At 45.8% G+C, this 19,566-nt stretch overlaps 1 protein-coding gene across 2 annotated transcripts in view; it reads left to right on the forward strand.

Annotated features, from left to right (window-relative positions):
• Window positions 1–232: 232 nt before the first annotated feature.
• LOC119442871 (cell adhesion molecule-related/down-regulated by oncogenes) overlaps window positions 233–19,566 on the forward strand; it is a 312,322-nt gene continuing 292,988 nt past the window's right edge. For both annotated transcript variants that reach the window (XM_037707916.2, XM_037707915.2), the window contains exon 1: window positions 233–826. In XM_037707916.2, coding sequence (XP_037563844.1) covers window positions 688–826 — 139 coding nt within the window. In that variant the 5' untranslated portion in view covers window positions 233–687. The remainder of the gene's footprint in view (window positions 827–19,566) is intronic.

The following is a 19,566-nucleotide window of genomic DNA, read 5'->3' on the forward strand; positions in this document are numbered from 1 at the left end:
TTCTCCAAAGATCCACATTCTGCCACATCTCCTACTCGACGGGACCCGCGGTGTTCTTCTCTCCCCGCCAGAGTTCCAACACTGGGTCCTCGCTGCCGCACCACTCTCCCTCCTACCGGCCGCCTCCGCCATTGGCTTTGTGTCTGTCACGTGGCCCCGTGACGTATCAGTTCAGTTGCGCCACACTGCCGCGGCGCGACGCCACCGACGCTCATTTGTCGATCGCGTCTCTTGTCGGTTCCACCGCACGCGGCTCGACTGCCCCTTCGTCCGGGAGCCTCGCACCGCCAGTTGCGGCGAAAATTCACCTGCTCTTTTGTTGACTGTGACCCGAGGTCTGCCGGCGGATTTGAGACGAATGCGGACGACGACCATCGCGGTTTCCGTTTCTCGGAGCCCCGACAGCTCCTACTGACTGCAGTAGAGAAAGCGGGGCACTTGAAAAAAAAAAAAAGAGTGTTGTGTGGCGAAGTCGACTGTGACGCGAGTGGGGTACGCGCGCGCGACAGCGGTGTCTGTTTGGATCAGCCCGGTGACTGTGACTCTTCTCGTTTATTTATTTTCACCGGTGCTCACAGAAAGCATGCTTTTCGGTCCGGGCTGACTCGCAACGCGAAACACTCTAGTTAGACTACACAAGAAACACGCTTTGGTGGTGCCGGGGATAGAGAGAAGACGACGAGAAGCATGGATTGTCGTCGTGCCGCAGCAGCGTCTGCTGGCGCCGTGACTGTTGGGACAACGTTCGTCGGTGGATCGCACGCCAGGATTTCAGTCTTCTTTCTTATCGGGACTCTCCTCGGAGTCGTCTTGCTCGCCTCACAAGGTCAGTGCAGCCTTGCACAGTATGCGTGACACCACCGTGCGGGTTGTCGTGACCCACTTTGCGGAAAATGTTTCCGATTACTTTTCAGGTGATCCATACTAATGACCCTACGCGGATTTTACCGCGACCGTGATACCATCAGTGCGCTACGAATGGTGTTGCGTTCACGAAGCTGTTGTTTGAAAAAAACTCATTCACCTAAGAGATCGTTGCGCATTGATTCCCTGTAGAATATTTCTAGCCCGAGATTGAAATCACTCTGCAAAGACGGATGTTTTTCTTGTGTGTCCTTCGACACTTTATGTGATTTTGTACTACAGGTATTTTGGAGTCATAATGGCACGCTCGCCGTATAAACCGAGCGTCTGTTAAAAGCGCATGACCAAATCATGTTCGGTTAAAGTGGAATTACAGACGGCTAATAACCTCTTTCACACGTTTGAAATGCTTATAATACGCGCATGCAACCAGTCCTTCCTATTTTGTATAAGCTCTGCCAGCATCTCTAATCAACGACAAGTGCAAGTCGGTGACGTTGCCGTTTACATGAGCCCACATTTCTTTATAACCGGTGGGGCAATAAAAAATTAAATAAAAATTTGCTAGCTCTAACGCTGTAACATGCGCAGACGATGGCAGATCTGGCATTAGGCGATACCGGAAGACACCGTTCATTGAAACTCCTATATTGTTTGCGAGCATAGGGGCCGATAACGGCTACGACAGTGCTTTTGAATAATGAGCTATAGCTCTGTTTTCAATGTCGCTAATGGTTCTGGGAAAGAAATGAATCAATGAAAATAACGAGACACGAATGAGAGAAAACAATGAGAGTGCGTGTTTTGTGCAGGTTATTTTAGACGTTGAGGGTCCATTAAGTGGAATGAGAAACATGTAGGGCGTGGGGATGAACCTTCTTTCGCTCGTTCTTGTCAGGTGCAATATTGGAGTTGAGGAATGAAATAAACATTAATAGGCGCTATTGACTGACAGAAAACTGCCAGCCTTGACAGAGTGTGCATGAAAAACAGGACGAAATAAAGAAAATGATGTACGGAGCAACTCGAAGTAAGAGCTGTTTCCGCACAAGTATACCGTGTTCTTGATGAAATTCGGAAAAGTAAGATTACTTTTTAAACATGTAATAAAGACTCAGATGCATTTACACCTATAGTGATAGCGGCCCCTATGTGTGCGTCTTCGTTTTTGGGCACCTTCGAAGTTCCTCACTATTGCCAACAAAACTTATCGAATGGGAAAATAAATATTTCCGGACTAATATTTTTCTTGTTGTTGAATAAGGTATTGAAACAACGCTTGCTTAAACAGCAAGGGTCAAGAAACCTAACCTATGCGATTCGGGTCTCGTTCTCGCTGCGTTTATAGAGGTGACACCTGATTTTGCCATTGACTGGCAAATTACAGACTACAGTTACGGTGCAAACAATCAAGTCATATCCACTTCACGTTCATATTGAGCTGAAATGACAGCTCTGGCGCGTGTGCCAAGGACGGTACGTTCCAAAATGTCTTTTTTACAATGTTATAAACAATTAAGGACTTGATGGTAGTGCTATCCCGTACACGTACACCACACGTATACGCATAACTAGGGGTCATTGTGCATTGCAGAAAATACAACAAACAAAACAAAGCCTGTTATAGCTTATTGCGTCTACACACTAAAATCTTCATTTAACCATATTACGGTAACGATACGCGGACACTGCGCATGCACACGTGCATAGGTAGAGACAGATTCATTTCGTCCTTGCGTCGCAATGATGAAACAGTTTGTCGTACCTAGCCTTACCACCGTGTCGTTTCTGTGGGCGCGTTTTCACTCTTGGGCGAACTGATTTAGTTCAGACATTACCACTGCCCTTTCATTACCTGTTTGCTTTAGAGGTAACTCGTTGTATCGGTGCGACCGAAAAGCGAATGTAGTCTTGTCGGCCACTGAAACAGGGCTGTAACCGCAAAGTTTGCAAACGTTCTCGCAACTTTACCTGCCGCTCTACTACTTTACAAGTGTTGCCTGTTTACGTCGCTCATACTGCATGTTCAGGAAATGAGACATTGCATGTAGCCTACAATGGTGCAGAGGCAGTTCTTCGCGTTGCAGTATGTGAGCCGTTCCCTTTCCTCAACCCCAACCCTGAGTTGCAGACTAGAACACCGTAGTTCAGGCCGACTCCCCCCTTTTCCTTTTACAATAAAGTTCTCTCTAACCTATATCTTTATATTTCTTCCACACAATTGTGTTTTTATTACAGAATGAGTATATTCTACTAGCTTCTGTTGGGATTTTGCTTTCATGAGGTCACAATACGAATGTTCGGACGTTGTCATTTAGTGTACTGTACGCGAGAAAATAATGAGGAATGTACTGAGCTCCCGTGCCGTGAAAGACGGCTGGATGAATCTCACTCGTTCGTTGAAGCTAGCTACATCGCATGTACACATCCTTGCCCACAACACTGTTATTTTACCTACATTGCAGTATGTCGTTACTATTTCGAACCCCTATACTGAGAAAACATTGAAAAGCTAGATAGAATATGGAAGAAGACAGTGCGATTCATCTACAGCCAATCAGTCATTACCCTCATAAAGAAAGTGGATTCCCGTGGGTTAGCCACAGAAATCGTACGTGTCGGCTAATATTCCTCCAGCAGCGGGTATTAGAGCATTGGCTCTTGCAAGATTCTCACTTATCGAACTGATTACATCACAAGAAAACTACATTCACGAACTCTCGCACCCTTAATCCGAAGAGACAACTGTTTTCAATTTTCTTATTTCTCATGACTGTCACCCACTACAATAATGACCTTACTAACGAAGTTGTGAGCCAAGACAAGTTCTCATTCTTTGTTGCTTACTTACAGTGAAGATATGTGCATTTGTCTACGCAAAACGACCTGCTTCTCATGTATGCCCGTCTTTTCGTTCTGTTGTGTATACTGTGTTGTACCATCCGGCCATGATATTGCTACGCGTCATTCGACAAGGATGATGTTGATACTTCGATGTAGTTGGACGGACGCACAAGCGGTCTCTCGCTTATCTGAGGACAACGATGTGCCTTGTTTGATGTCGGCTAGTTTCCATGTTGGCCAGTTCTTAGTACGCCTTGTAAGTACACCTTGTAAATAGTTTCCCTCCTGTGCTTCCACATAACATTCATTTGGCGGACGCGCTGAGCATGTTAGAAATCGCAGTATCTATAAATATTAAATAAAATAAAAACAAGAGGGTGAGTCGTCACCCTCAATCAGTACACTCCTCCTTCTCCTCCTGCTGCTGCTGCTTCGGCATGTTTAGTTATTAGGATTGCAAATTGGGAAAGTTGGTTACGATCCATCTTCAACAGCACCATTTAAGACAGGGACAAGCAAAAGAACACACGACATGTGCTGTCCTGTTCTTAGTTCGACATTCATAGCCTGCAAGGGTACGCTGACATTTCCGTGTTACATTCGTGTTTGTATCCGTTCTTCTGAAGAGCAGGCAGGCATTGGGCCCTTTCCGGTGACAATTACCAGCTTTCTTTTTAAGCGAAGCTTTATAGGCTCACAAGTTTCGGCTGTGGTGATTTCACGCTCAAAAGTGGGCCGATCCTGGTGATACTGCAGCAAGGGTCCAAGCTCAATGGCACATACCCCTGTCATGTGGGCCGATCCTGGTGAGAGTGCAGAAAGGGTCCAAGCTCAATGGCGCATACCAGGAACAAGAAAGAAAGAAAGGGAGAAGGAAAGAAAGAAAGAGAGAGAGAGAAAAGAAAAGAGAGGAAGAGAGCGAAAGAGAGAATGAGAGAGAGAAAGAGAGACAGAGGTAGAAAGGAAATCACCAGCGCTTCCTCTGTCGAGAAAATGGGCGTAAGCGAAGGTTGTGTGTGTACTTGACCTACTACTTTTCCTTCTCTTTCCTACTACTTTTCATTCCCTTTCGTGGCACTTTTCGTTCCCTTTCCTTCTACTTTTGCTTCCCTTCCGTGCAACTTTTACTTCCATTGCGTTGTACGTTTCCTTCCCTCAATGCATACATTTAATAAACGTTGATGTTTTATTACCGTGACATGTCGTGAACTTTACGTTACCCTGACGAAGGTCAGATACACACACGACAAGCTTCGCGTAGCCCCATTTTCTCGACAGGGGAAATATTGATGATTTTTTTCTCTCTACCAATCTTACGTTTATAATAATAATGACACTAATAACAATAATAATAATGGTTATGGTTATTATGACGACATTCACCCCCTTCCTTCTCCCGACGACCCTTTTTCATCCGCACGCTGTAAGTTCGATGCTTTATGACAGTGAACGAGATTACCCGCTGCGTCTGAGCGACCGTGCATGACTCGCGGCTAGAATACATGCCTACGCACTCTAGTTTACCTGATAATGCGTTTTCTGCAGGCACTCCAAGGCTGCCGAGCATGCTAGTGAAGCAATTCTTGTATACGTGCGCAAATTTTGCTTGGCATGTCAATAAAATGAAAGAATGACATCCAAAGTGGCTTTCTGGAAGCCCTAAGATTACATCAATACGGGAGTGAGCAACACGAGTTTAGAAGAAGAAGAAGCGTCTGTGAAAGATTATATATATATATATATATATATATATATATATATATATATATATATAGAGAGAGAGAGAGAGAGAGAGAGAGAGAGAGAGAGAGAGGGAGAGAGAGAAAAGGCAGGGAGGTTAACCAGATGTGATTTTCTGGTTTGCCAACATCAAAGTAGGTTTCTGGAAGCCCAAAGATGGCACCGATACGGCAGTGAGCAACGGGGGTTTAGAAAAAGAAGTATTTATGAAAGAAAGGTATAGATAAAGAGAAAAGACAGGGAGATCAACCAGATATGAGTTCCTAGCTTGCTACCCTGCACTGTTGAAACGCCTAACATTCTTTCAAATCCAACGTCCTATTAAACAAAGCTGTGTATTTTCTTTTGTGATGAATATTTCTTTCCCACTTGTAATTTACGTATACCGCAATGGTCCCACTAAAGCGTCTTTTCGACACAGATCTGAGCAGCGCATTGGAATAAAAATTTAAAAAAGATTGAAAGCTTAAATGCAGATGACATGTAGGACATGGAAGCAATGTTAACACTAAACTCTGCGGTCGCTTCCATTACACATTATTTGTAACAAATTCAATAAGTCTGGCTGATGTGAAGCCTTCCCACCGCTACGCCAGAATACACAGACAGCAAGATACGCTTATGTAACATTTAGCCTAATGCCGCAAATTGAGATAAAAGAGCTCGCAAGCCAAAATGACGAAAGCAATTGTTGCTCGGGAGGCGCGCAAAATACGGAGCGTCGGTGCTCACGTTTCTACCCCATGCTGTGAAACAATAGCGTCGGTCAAGTCTGCCGATGCACATACTTAAAAAGAGAGAGAAAGAGAAGGATAATCATTTCTTTCTTCTTCGTAGTGGTAAGCAGCCCAAGACGCGAATAGAATCTCCAGGGTATATATCAGCCAGTTGCTTAACCGGCGGCGCGAGAGATTACAGAGAAACGCAAAGCGCTGCCCCTGGAACGGGAAGAGCATGAAAGGAAAGGAGGGTTTTAGGTGCCACCTAGAGTTTAGGCGCTTGCTGCAGTGAGGCAGCACTATCAGGTTACTCGCTCGCAAGCCATAAGCAGATGCAATCACACAAGCAAAATTGTTCGCCAGAGCAACACAAGGTATCCACGTTACAAGAGAAAATAAAAAAAAAAGTGGGAGAGAAAGGAGAGTGGAGGCCTTTTCATGGGAAATGCTGAGAGTTGGAAAACAGAAAGTGTTTTGTCGTTCCGAGCAGCGTATCCGGTTGCTTTGAGCCCGTAATAGGAGCCATGCACGCCAACAAGAATTCAAAGGAAGATAAAAAGCGGCAGGCTTAAGTGCAGCAGGACAGTCTATATGGCCGATTACGTTGCTCATTGATTTTATGAGCTGCGCAAATGTCTTGTAATGTGCTATAACCTTCATGGTGTGTTAAGTCACTTGCGTAAGGAAATAAAGGGGCTCGGCGTAAGAACAGAATAAAGGACGGAACGGTGGCTTTGCGTATGGCCAGCATAACAACTGCGATGGAAGAAAATTCATCAGGTGATCTAGTGTCGCGTGTGCATGTCATGTTCATTTGTACCCATTTGTAACTACCGGTATCCTCTTAGCTAGCTGCCTACTCAGCGAGATAACCGTTCCTCACTCAGCGAGCCAACGTACAGTGAGCTAACCGCTCGCCTGCACAGAGAATGTGCGAATCAATTTTGTATTTTGAGCTGACGTCGACTAATTGGCATTAGCGGATTTGGTCGCTGTGGCAGCTTTAATCACATGTATGTATGTGCCAGGAACACACGCACACTCTCTCGCTCACCCTTCCATAACACGTATTCCATACTCCGTATCCTCACCTGATAAACTACATCGGGACGCACATTTAGCGATGGACTTGCTGCGCCTGTACAGCGCCGACATTTCGAAAAGGAGCCTTCGACATATTCACAGAATGCTACGAGCACCCATATTGCTATTATCGAAGACACTGTGCAGCTAAACACACAAGCCGAAATTAGTGCTTGGAACTGCGTAGCTTTGTCCGCACTACGTGAATTTATTGCGTGAGGGCAGGAGTATTTCATGCGCACTCTTTTTTTTCAGTTATATATAGCAAGCTCGTGTATAACGAAGTCACCATAAAACTATCACTTCAACAGCAGCGCACCTGTTGAGACCTAGACGATACTTAAACGACACGCACACACACGAGCTCTGAACTGCAACTGCTCTGGAGTTGAAGTTTTGAGCTCGCGTGCGTGCGTGCGTGCGTGCGCGTGTGATTTTTGTTTCATCAATGTCTGAACGAGAGCGCTGCGGTTTATTTAATAATGGCCAACGAGCTATCCCACCAATATACCTCCTGAGCAAGTTTATCATAAAATGTATTTGTACCCGAGCTCCAATTTCACCAAAATCCATGCTTGGCTGTATATTGAGATGATATTCCCCTACCAGCTTGGGTTACCCCTGTGTATAGGTTCCGCTTACTCTGTCAGAAATTTGGAGGTAAGATTCGAGGTCAGCTAGACGAAAATTTCTTCATATAGACAGAGCTATTGCATTAAAAATTAACGCCTCTCTCTGCCACAGCATCGAACATTAGAACTAATTTAACAGTATAAATTGCAATATTGCTCTTACACATTAGTGATCATTCTTTAAATCCACGGTATTAATGTCATGAAAATTTGGGCATCAATATTGAATTGCGGTAACATCGAAAGTTCTCTAAACGTTCACACACTGAACAAAAATTTCAATTCATTGGTTCTATAGGTACAAATGACTGACTAGAGACGTAATGGCACCTAAATGCTCAAGCTTTCGAGCCTTAGCCCCTACGTGCGCGCTAAATCATGGGCAGACGGGTTTTACTTCCCGGTTCCCAGTCTGCTATTTCCTTCTGCTTTCTTTTTCAACCCTAACAAATGCGAGATCGCTTTCAAATGAAACCCGCAATATCTGGTTCAATCCAGAATCCGCCATCGACTGAGGCCTACAGAAAAAATGAAAAAGGAAAAAATTCGTCCTCTGTTTTATCTAGAAAGACATGCCCGGTACATGTCTCCAATAATTGTCCCACCATATTGCGTACACTGCGTTTTCTTACCAAACAAAAGAAAAATGAATGTGTATGATGCAAACACAGCAACTCAACAAAATTAGGCCGTGGGCGGTTTTCTACATCTGTCTTGACAGCAGAATAAAATTTTTATTTACATTCTTTGAACATTCGAAGTGTCATGAAACTAGTGCGGTTGGTTGAGAAAACAAGCCAACTGTTTGTTATTCATGGAGAAAAGTAGGATACAGGCACGAAAACTTTATGCCTAACTTGAATAAGCAGAATGCGTGCATTCAAGGAAGCACCGGCGACGAAGAGAGAGTTTCTCTAGAGTAAATACGCGACGTAAATTGCCAGAAATACGACCTGAATTTAGAAGAAAACACGGGAAAGAACGAAGCGTTCAGTGTGCTCACAGCATAAAAAAACTAAAAAAAGAAACATGCAATAAGGTCGTGGGTCAAACGTGGGCGTCGTCTTTGCTGTCTTGATCTGCGACTCACTGGGAACGATATTTTTTTTTTCGAATGTCTCACGGTTCCACTTTCACTGCGACACTCTACTGGGAACTAAAACTGCAGACATGTGTGACAAACAAGTAAAAAAAAAAGGGGGGGGGGGTGGCAATACAAAAGGTGGCCAAAGAAAGGAGGAAACAAGGAAAGCGAAGCAACTCCCAAGGAGCGATGAGAGAACAGAGAGAGAAAAGCGGAAGAAACTAAAGAAACAGTTTCAAGTAGGGCCGATATGAAGAATTCCAGATGAAGAGAGAAGTAATACCGCGAGAAGCAAGAAAAGGGACAACGTCCAGAGGCGAGCTTTCTCGCACATTCTCTTCTCTCCCACTTTTCCTTTGAAGTTCATTCGCAGCTTCCTCCACACGCTGAGCGCAAAACTATGGCGCTGAAAGAATAAACGGTCCAAGGTCCGGGGCAGCAGTCACAAGCGCAAAACAGTTTACGGCCAGGAAGCGACCCCGCAAGTTTTACGCACGCACATTTTCTCTCGAGTCCGGCTCCCGGCGGCGCGCGACGTTTACGGTCGGCGCGGTTAGCGGGGCCTGCTGGCATAGCCCCCTTCGCCACGCTCAAGGCAGCCAGGCAAGCGGGCCGACCGAGCGAGCGGACCTGCGGGTGGGTGGACCAGCCTTTTGTTGTCCGTGCGCAGCCGCCCTCGTGTTGTTGGTGCTCCGTTCTGGCTCGTGTGTCTTGCCGGACGCCAGCGCCTCGGAATGCTCCTCTTGGAGCGGGGCTATGTTTTTCTAAGGCCGCTCAAGCCTCTCTTTCCCCCACGCCCCCCTTCCCCTATTTCTTTTTTTTTTCTCCGGGCAGCTATCGACGGAGGGGGGTGGGGGGTCGTCCACTTGCCAGTCCACTTGTTCGGTTTCCGGACAGCCCTGGAGGCGCCCAATGCACAGCTTTTTGCGATTTTGAGGGTGCGGTGCTACGTCTCCCGATTCGCTTTTCATTTTATATTGTTTTATGTTAGCCTTTTTTGTTTATACGATCCGACATCCTGGTGCATTCCATTTAAACGACTTGCAGGAGTCCATTCGACTGACCCAATTCATAAAACTTATTTCTCGGCAAGGAAAAACATTGCGCCCGTTTTGCCTAGAAGGATGCAGGGTCAACGGTCAATCTTGCGAGAATAGCCGTTTACGTTGCATTTCCATGAAAGAACAAAACGGCGGTCGTGCGTCGTTGCTGTTGGACCGCTCTTTTACGTTACATACACAGTGAGGCGTACGCCCACATAAATCTTACTCTCCTGAAGAGTCTGTGGTGCGGCGCTTAAGAGAGCAAGAAAGCTTGCCCGTTGTGCTGTGCGAGGGTGGTGTATTTGATATTCCATGTGCAACAATGAAATATGACTGAGTTCTGCCAGAAAACTACACGTGTGACATAAGTATGCATTGCTTTGGTGCCATATCCTTTTCAGAATTTAGGGTGCGCTGTTGTTCAACTTGAGGTTAACCCGTAGCTATAGTGGGGCTCAGTTGCGTCCCGGCGTGAGTTCAAAACAGATAGTTCGGTCGCGAAAAGACGGACGCTTTGATAACGTTTGCGCAGCCGTGTACTGTTTGGATTTCTCAAATCATGCTACACATCTAAACCAAAAAAACAAAGTCTTTTGTTCTTTTTTGGGGGCCAGCTACCGCATTTTCGTAGAACAAAAAGTGTTACTTCCAAAGTGGAACTACTAGCGTGGATGCAGCAATGCGGATACTTTTTCCCGGGTGCTGTATGGTCTGCTAATCAATATATATAATTGGGTATTTCGCCGGATTAAAACCCTATGTTACAGCATTCGTTAGGAGCAGGGCTCGAATCGCATTGCGCACTTCATGGTACTTCGTGGTTCCTGTTATGAGCTCTGCAGGGAGCTACAAGGACCTGATGCACCATGAACCGCTAAGGCGAACACCTGACTTGTACGTAACTTAAGTACTCTACTCAAAATACTGTATCTTAAATACTTTTCAAGGTAACTTGATAGCTTTAAAATAATTTGACGACTCTGCATTACTGCCCTCTTCGTCACTGTCAGGTGCAGTATGGGCGAGCAATGGCCGTAGATGGCCGGGCCGAACCATTTCCTCTATCTCACAACTGTTCGGGATGGCAAGCGTACACAGGAAAAGAAAAATAGAAAAAGAAAAAAAAGACGAAAAAAAAAAAGAAAGTGCGGCTCTGAAACTTGACAAGCCAAAACTAAACAATCCTACCGCTCCGTTCCTACAGAAGCTTACAGCATTCGCAGTCTGCTTTAGAATAAGAATGACGACATGTGCACAAATTGATCAGTCTGTATATAGGCGACACTAAAGTCAATTCACACCACTGCAACGATGGACAACAAGGCCCGTGAAACAGCGTTCGTGCTGCCTTATCCTCACCTTAGATCATTTTTAACAGGGGCAAGTTGTCAGATAGCAACTTTGAAAAGCTTCTTCTTTCTGGAGTTTTACGTGCCAAAACCAGTTCTGATTATAAGGCACGCCGTAGTGGAGGGCTCCGGATTAACTTTGACTACCTCGGGTTCTTTAACGTGCGCTAAAACACAAGCACACGGGCGTTTTTGCATTCCGCCTCCATCGCAATGCGGCCGCCGCGGCCGGGATTCGATCTCGCTACCTCGTGCTCAGCAGCGCAACGCCTTAGCTGACTGAGCCACCCCGGTGGGTAACATTGAAAAGCAGCTCCTCCTGCGAGCCAATAAAGCTGTCTAGTAAAACTTCGATTCGTTTTAATTTCGTTTACACTAAGGAACAAAAGTTATGGTGTAAATATCTTTCAAGTAGCGAAATATTTTGCTTGGGTATTTAGCACTCTATCTCAAGTACATATCTGAGGTCGGCATTTACTAGTCTAATCGTACTTTCTCACGTGGTGTTTAATAACTTATCTTCAATACATTTTCTGAGTACCTTGTTGAAGCCTGGAGAACATGTTGATACAACGCGTTTTCCTTCCCGCTGTATCTTTAGCGGTCAAACAAATCGTCTCGAAAACGAGACACGGCGAATCCGCAACGCGCCGACGCGGCGTTCAAAGAAACAAAGGACACAGCGCTGTGCGGCGCTCATCAGCGCGGTACCTGCGCGTACGCTCTGCAGCGTTTCAGCGACGGTTTATAAATGCAGCTCGTTGCTATTTGCTCGCAGGCTAGCGACGCTGCTTTAAATGGACAGGTAGCACGCGTACCGCGGCCGACCTCTTCGCAAGATTGAATGCGCCTTCCACTCCAGAGCTTGGCCCTCGACCTCAGCGTCCGCCTCGCTTCCTGTTTATTTGCTTTCGTGCGCTCTCTGCCCCAGCTTGCTTTCGACGTTATGGTCTCGGAGGATGGCCGCAATTTATTGCGCCTCTTTTCCTGTGCGCAAACAGGCGCGTCTGCATAGTACGACCCGGGGCTCTGAAAGCCTCGGTGTCACGTCGCTGCGAGCGGAAGCAGCCTTTATGTCATCGAGGCAAACAAACGACTGCCTTCCTACGCTGCAGGTCGAGGCCGGCGGTGACCAGGTGGACATTTCTTGGCTGACCGCCATTTCTCTGGATATCTAGTCCTAGCTGTTCGCTGCACACACGCGTCGTCTCTATCGAGTGTCCTTGGAATTAATTACGTGCTTCAATGCATTCACACTACGCGAGGACATAAATTACGGGCCCGATACCCACTTATTCTTCTTCAATTAGCGTTCTATTGAAGTCTGCTTCATTCACCGCTGTAGCCCAGCGACTGTGACGTTGAGCTGGTAAGAATCTCGACCGCGGCGGCCGCATTTCGATGGAGGGAAAACGCGAAAACACTCGTGTACTTAGATTTAGGGGCACGTGGACAAACCCTAGGCGCATAAGATGAATCTGGAGCCCTCCCATTCGGCATGCCTGATACTCAGATCGTGCTTCTGGTGCATAAAGCTGCATATTTTTTTAGCTGCCTAACTTACACAATCAAAACTTTTTTTATCGATTGTTAGAAGAAAATATAAATATAACAGCGAGTCCTTTACATCTATAAAGTATTATCTTGTACAATGGAATATTTATATATGTCATATGGCTTTGGGCAATTGATACATATATATAGTACTCATGATGAAGGCCGGACCCGGGCCGGAACGTCAGTGAAGTCCTGTTAAATTTTGCCTACGGGCTTCTATTCTTTGAACTAGTTCAGTGCCAGCTTTTGTGAGTCTTTGCTTCACTAAAAAATATATATATATATATCATTCGCAATGGGCAGTCGATTGCGTGCCGGGCTCCGTTCGCATCACATTTTTCTTTATGAGTGAGTACGCTTCACTGCAACAGACAATGTGGCGAAAGCTAGCTTACACATACCAAGCTTACACTGATCCCCTTAAAGTAGGCTTCACATTTAAACATACATGCATTGCATGAAATACAATTTCACAGGAGCAATTTAAGCCGTCGTATATCAAAATGTGAAGGCCCTACGACCTTTTTTTATTATTTTATTAATTGTTTGCTTTTGGCCGAGGCGCATGCGTGTGCAAAATTTAGAAAGGCTCGGTTTTAAACACTCCCCTCAATGTTGCCTATAGAACCAAAGTACAGCGAAACACCATCAGAATTGAATGACGCTTAAGTTTCGCCTCTAAGAGTGGAACGCGATACCATTCAAAGATCCCTGGTTGCTTATCAGGCTGTATTCTTGTATGTTGAAATTACAATCCGGTGCTATCACGCCGGTAGGTTGTGGTTAAGTCGTACTTTACGTTATTTCTGACGAATTTTACTTTGAGAAATTCGGAGGTCCTCTGTGGTCGGGGTGGTTCGGGATGATGTGGTTCGACATGATTATTTCCGCCAGACGCCGATGCTTAACGACGCTGCCAACACCGGATTATCTGCAACGCGGGCCTTTAACGCTGTCGCGTTAAAAACTTGTAGCCCCTCCCCTGTCGAGGAAATGGTGGTAAGCGAAGCTTGTCGTGTGTTTCTTCGGTGTTCCTCCGAACGAATAGCACTGACGAGTACCACGTTGTGCTCGAACCACAACCGGTCACACGCACTGCAGCTGGCTCCATAGTTCCGGTTGAGCAACTCGCGTTGAAACCTAGCCGCCGCACCGGGGAAATTGGCGCTAGCGTTGCCGAGGCGTGCGCCACCATTGTCGGGTTCTTGGAGGGCAAGCCGACGCGGACGTTTGGCCTCAAACATCGCGCTTCCGCAACTCGGGGTCCGTGGCTCTTCGCTTACGTTTCACCTGGGCTTCGGAAGCCCTCACGCTAGAATCGGCACGTCGACGAGCCCTTTCTCCAGTGCGTTTATTCTGGATTTATTTCCATGAAATTTCTTCAAAATTAAATCTGATCGTTACGAAAGACAATGCCGGGCTCATACCCGCTTAAGCAATGGCTCATACCCCCGTAAAAGTGGCCTAAACATTACGACGGCAGAAGAGAAATGAAATTCTACGGTGGAATGATTAGCGGCAATGCAGCCAGATGTGGAAGCGGACGACGACGACAAAAGCGGAGCAGTGGCCCGAGCGCGTGCCGACCACCTGTGCAGCTCTGAGAGCAGCTGGTTCTTTAACAGCGGAGCTAAGCCTGCCGTAATGTGTGCCGCCTGCCACTGTGTTGCCTATCAATCACCTCGCGGAGCGTCGCGCGCTATGTTCGGGAGAGAGAACGAGAAAATGAGAGCGAGAGAGAGAGATAGAGAGAAACAAATTGTAGCAACACCAACGAGGCAATGCGCAGAGGTGCTGCCGACGCCATCCGCTCTTCTCCGTTTCCCAGCATTAGCGCCGAACGCTGGCGGTGTCCGTGACTGCAGCAGGCGCCTCTGGCGGCGGCTCGGCCAAGCTCCCACCAGATGCGCGCTACTGCACATGCGCCGTGACGCCATCCCGGCGTGTCGTCTGCTGGGCGCCGCCCGTACACTGTGCATAGCTTTCGCCTCACTTCCCCTACGTCTGATCGGACTGCAAGTGCTTCACGAGGCGTTCCCCGATGCCACGGACCACGAGGAAATGCTTGTACATTTCGTATAACTTAGCCTCACTTCGTATAGCCAGGACCAGCTAGGAACCGATCAGCTCCGCTTTGTCTTTAGCTTTGCGCCACTAGTGCAAGCTACCCCGGTTTTTTAGCGATACAGCGCCGACGTAGGCTCGCGTATACGAGCTTCGCTTGAAAAGCATATTTCACGATTTCTGTGATTACACACAGGGCACTGAAATCGCCACCAGCAGCAGGGCACAATAGCATGAATATTATGAAAAAAAGAATGGAAGGAACATGATCATAATTGTTGCACAGTTTTGTATACGCTTGAAAAAGTCATTTCCTCTCTCTCTCTCTCTCTCACACACACACAGCCACCCACACACACACACACACACACACCACACCCACACCCACACACCTAGGCACGCACGCACGCACGCACGCACTGACCTGAACTGAACTGAACTGAACGAACTGAACTGAACGAACTGAACTGAACTGAACTGAACTGAACTGAACTGAACGAACTGAACTGAACGAACTGAACTGAACGAACTGAACTGAACGAACTGAACTGAACGAACTGAACTGAACGAACTGAACTGAACGAACTGAACTGAACTGAACGAACTGAACTGAACGAACTGAACTGAACGAACTGAACTGAACGGCTAGATTGCAAAGCGCACTGTATCAAGCTTTCTTCTTCTTTCTGGGGCTTTACGTGCCGAAACCAGTTCTGATTATGAGGCACGTCATAGTGGAGAGCTTCGAATTAATTTTGACCACCTGGATGTCTTTAACGTACACTACAACGCAAGCACATGTGCACGGGCGTTTCTCCATTTCGCCTTCATCGAAATGCGGCCGCCGCGGCCGGGATTCCTTCCCGCGATCTCGTGCTCAGTAGCGCAATATCAAGCCAGTCACATGTTAATGACCAGTTATGCAATGCTGTTAGATAATTATTTCGCTTTAAAATTGGATAACGATCAATCTGAGTTCATTTTATTACTTTATTTATTTGTTTTTTATTTACTTTATGTTATGTGTTTATACCTTCAAGGCCAGAAGGCATTGCAGAGGGAACTTTGCTGAGCAGTATAAACAGACAAAATACAATGAGTAATATGAATAAAAAAAGAACTTTCTCATTACATAATTTTATCTGCTTCTAAAAGCAACAAATACAAGTGCGTAAAAAATTAAAAAAAGAATGTGGCAAGTAATAACCAAAATTTGGTTCTACAATATTAATTTATGTTGCATAAAAATTACGATTATTAGCAATAGTTACGACATCTGTGGAACGGCGATACCATTCAATGGATGTGCTAGGCAAGTCTAAGAAAGTTTTAGTGTGAGAATATTAGAAATACATAGCCTTTGTGTAACATCTGGCTTGTCGGGTAGAGACAAAAATACAGAAAAGTTATTGGGTCAGAAAGATATTGGCTTAGCCGGTAAATGTAAGATCGTGTGCCTGCGGTGCTATTTACACGCGCTGCTGCTTTATACGAGCGCCCTAATCATTCTTATACGCATGGATAGTTACGTATAGATATTGTGGCTTTTCTTTAGAATGACACTGTATTGAAAAATTCATAATAGTTTAGTACGTACACAACGCACCTGACTGAGTTTAAGAAAGACTCAAAAATTGACTGCCGTACAATGTTGACTCACCTCTCCGTGGACTCATTTTCCGAAGCTCAAAAAAAAAAAAAAAGAAAATCTGGCTGCGAGAACGATAATCTCGACTGCTGCTGGCAGAGCATGGCTGCGGGCGGCCGGGCGCAGTTTTATAACGTGCTACGTGGCTGTCGGGCAAATTTCTCACGGCAACTGCAATAGCACGCGCAGCTTCACGCCGTGTTAAAAAATGCGAAACAGCTTCTTTATTTCTTTTATCTCGAAGGCAATAATTACATTCCGGGTCTGGCTCGCCCCTCTCCATCCAGGTCTTGCAAATTGCACCACGCGAGGCCGCCGACATACGCGCGGGTGTCTGGAATGAACCGGACCCCGCGAACGCACTTGGCTGCCTCCGGGGTCCTTCTACGGCATTCCTTTTTCGCCGCAGCTCCGTCTAGTTTGGTGGCCCAGCTGGACGCTCGCACCGGAGTGAAACTCCGCGCTGCCTTTCGCTCAGAATGAAGAGCGAAGAATCAGTGGAAGAGCCGAAAATCGAATTCCTCTCCCCGCTGCCCTCGCCGCTCACGGGGCCGAGATAGCCTCACCGCGCTTGCGCGAGGATACTTGTGCCTCTCTTTTCTTTTTTGTCGACCCCCCCCCTCTCTCTCTCTCTCTCTCTTCATTCACTCTACTTTCTTCTGTCTGTCTCTCCCGCGCGTTGCGTCTGCGTTGGACTGCCTCAATACTTTCTCTTTTGAGGTCGCATCTCTTGATTCCCCTCCTGCCGTTCACTTACTATCACTTTCTTTCTATCCATCTCTCTCTTTCTCTAGTCTTCGTGCTGCGTCGGTGCTCTCGATTTTTTCCACTTCCTTTTTTTTTTTCTTTTTTCTCAACTGCCGCCGATCTGATGCCCTAGCTTGGCCGATGTCCTTCTTTTCGGGCTTCCACGCTTATTAAGACTTATTCGACTTTCTGGCCGTCTGCGATTTCGCCGTTCGCTGGGGACGCCCGCCGTTCGTCTTTCTGGTGCTTGCGTTGTGATTTCTGTGAAATGTCTTAGTTGACTCAGTCCTTTTTTTTTTCCTTCTTGTAGAGTCCTCTAAGAGCACGCCCCATATTTCTAATTCGTTTGTTTACTCCCGTGGCTAGTCGCTTTCAGTCCAGCTCAATAATAACGCATTGCTTATCATTTAGCAATGTAAAGTGGCATGCAAATAGTGCGGCGTTTGAAACAGCAATGCATATTTCCGGCCACTGAAAGAATTAACGTAGTAAAACAAAAATGCAAAACAGGAATAAAAAGAAAGGGGCTCATATTCAGAAAATGAATCGCTTCCGTAAGAGCGTTGTCTCATTGGCTGGCGCATGATCGCTTTGGAGAGAGGGAGAGAGAAACAACACCAAATAAAAAGAAATGGAGGTTAAACAGACCATACGTCCGGTTGGTTATCCTTTGCTGGGAAAGGGGAAAATGAGTACAACATGGTAGATGAGTCAATAAGAAAAAATAAACAAACAATAAAGCAGGCAAATAGTCTTATACGATTCATTGTACGGGCGCTTGGTCACTTAATACCGTTCATAGTCAGGAATTATAAACCTTGCCCCTGCAGACATCTGTCGTACTTCACCGCAGTGCACCAGCTTAGCTCTATAGGCAGCATTTTTAAATATATTTTAGAAGACAGTCCGACCTTCAGCAACTTTCAGTTAGCAACGTCGGGAGCGTGCGCCCTTGTAATAAGACGCGTATTTACGGCACTTATTCGCAATTTTCCTGTTGGGTTATAGCAGCGTTTTATTCCTGACAAAACTTGTTATAACGCAGAAAATACGTTACAAGGTTACAACAACTCCCTTAAATACACATGTTTTTAAGGGATGCACACTCTCGACGTTTCCAACTGAAAGTTCTGCGAATTCGTGCGGCCTTTTAAAATACCATGTTTAAAAATGCTGCCGCTTGAGTTGCGCTGGTGTATTACAGAGACGTTCTACAGATGTCTGCAGGGACAATGACCAAAATTCCTGGACATGCCGGCGTGATAATAAGACGATTTCCGCGGTGATATATGGTCTATACCATGCAAATAAATTTCATGGATGCCGTATCAAAGCACTGTATACAAGCTTTCTGTGGCAGCCTGAACCTTCAGAGTTTTTTTTCGTCCGTTCATTGGTTGCTGGGGAGAGATTGAGCGGGAGAGTGCCTTGGCTACTTGATTGCTGTATTTTTTACAGACAAATATACTGAAGTAAAATATAAATGATTCAAAATAATAAATAAATAAATAAATATATCAATAAATACATAAATAAATAAATTATTAATACTGATAATGATGACGGATTGGAGAGTTCACTCGACTTCTAACATCTGTCCGCGCCGCTATCCAATGTTCTATACACTTTGTTATTCGTTGGTGCAAAGTTCCTCCACTTAATAACATGAACGGAAAGTGCAAACATGCAGCCCACTGCAAGTTCAGTTCACAGTACGGAGTAGGCATCCATTTATGCATAACGGTACATGGCCACTTATCACAGAGGCTGATAACATCTTAATGCATCAACGAAACAGCCAACACCAGAACGACACAACAAAGTAAGTGTTCAGATTAGTGCACTGCTGTTGAACGAAGTGTAAGGGAGCCCGGATTTCTCACGGGGTTAATTCATGCGTTCCGTTTGCTGGCATTGTGGGAAGGTCACGACCTCAATTACAGCTGACGTCCAACCAGAAGACGAGACAAGGGAGAAAACAAATTGCAGAGAGTTGAAAAATCTCCGGAGAAAATTTGGGACACTGCTGCTTCTCCAAGCTATAAAAAATGAAGGATCGATTTTACTGAAACGTATATGAGAAGTAGCACAATGTGAGAGTGACAGGAGTACAGAGTGATGCATGAGGCTTCGGTGCTGCTTCAAAATGTACTTTACTTTTCAAGACGAACCAACACACTTTACCCTCACAA

Source organism: Dermacentor silvarum, chromosome 2 (assembly GCF_013339745.2).
Source record: "Dermacentor silvarum isolate Dsil-2018 chromosome 2, BIME_Dsil_1.4, whole genome shotgun sequence".
NCBI classification, from domain to species: domain Eukaryota; kingdom Metazoa; phylum Arthropoda; class Arachnida; order Ixodida; family Ixodidae; genus Dermacentor; species Dermacentor silvarum.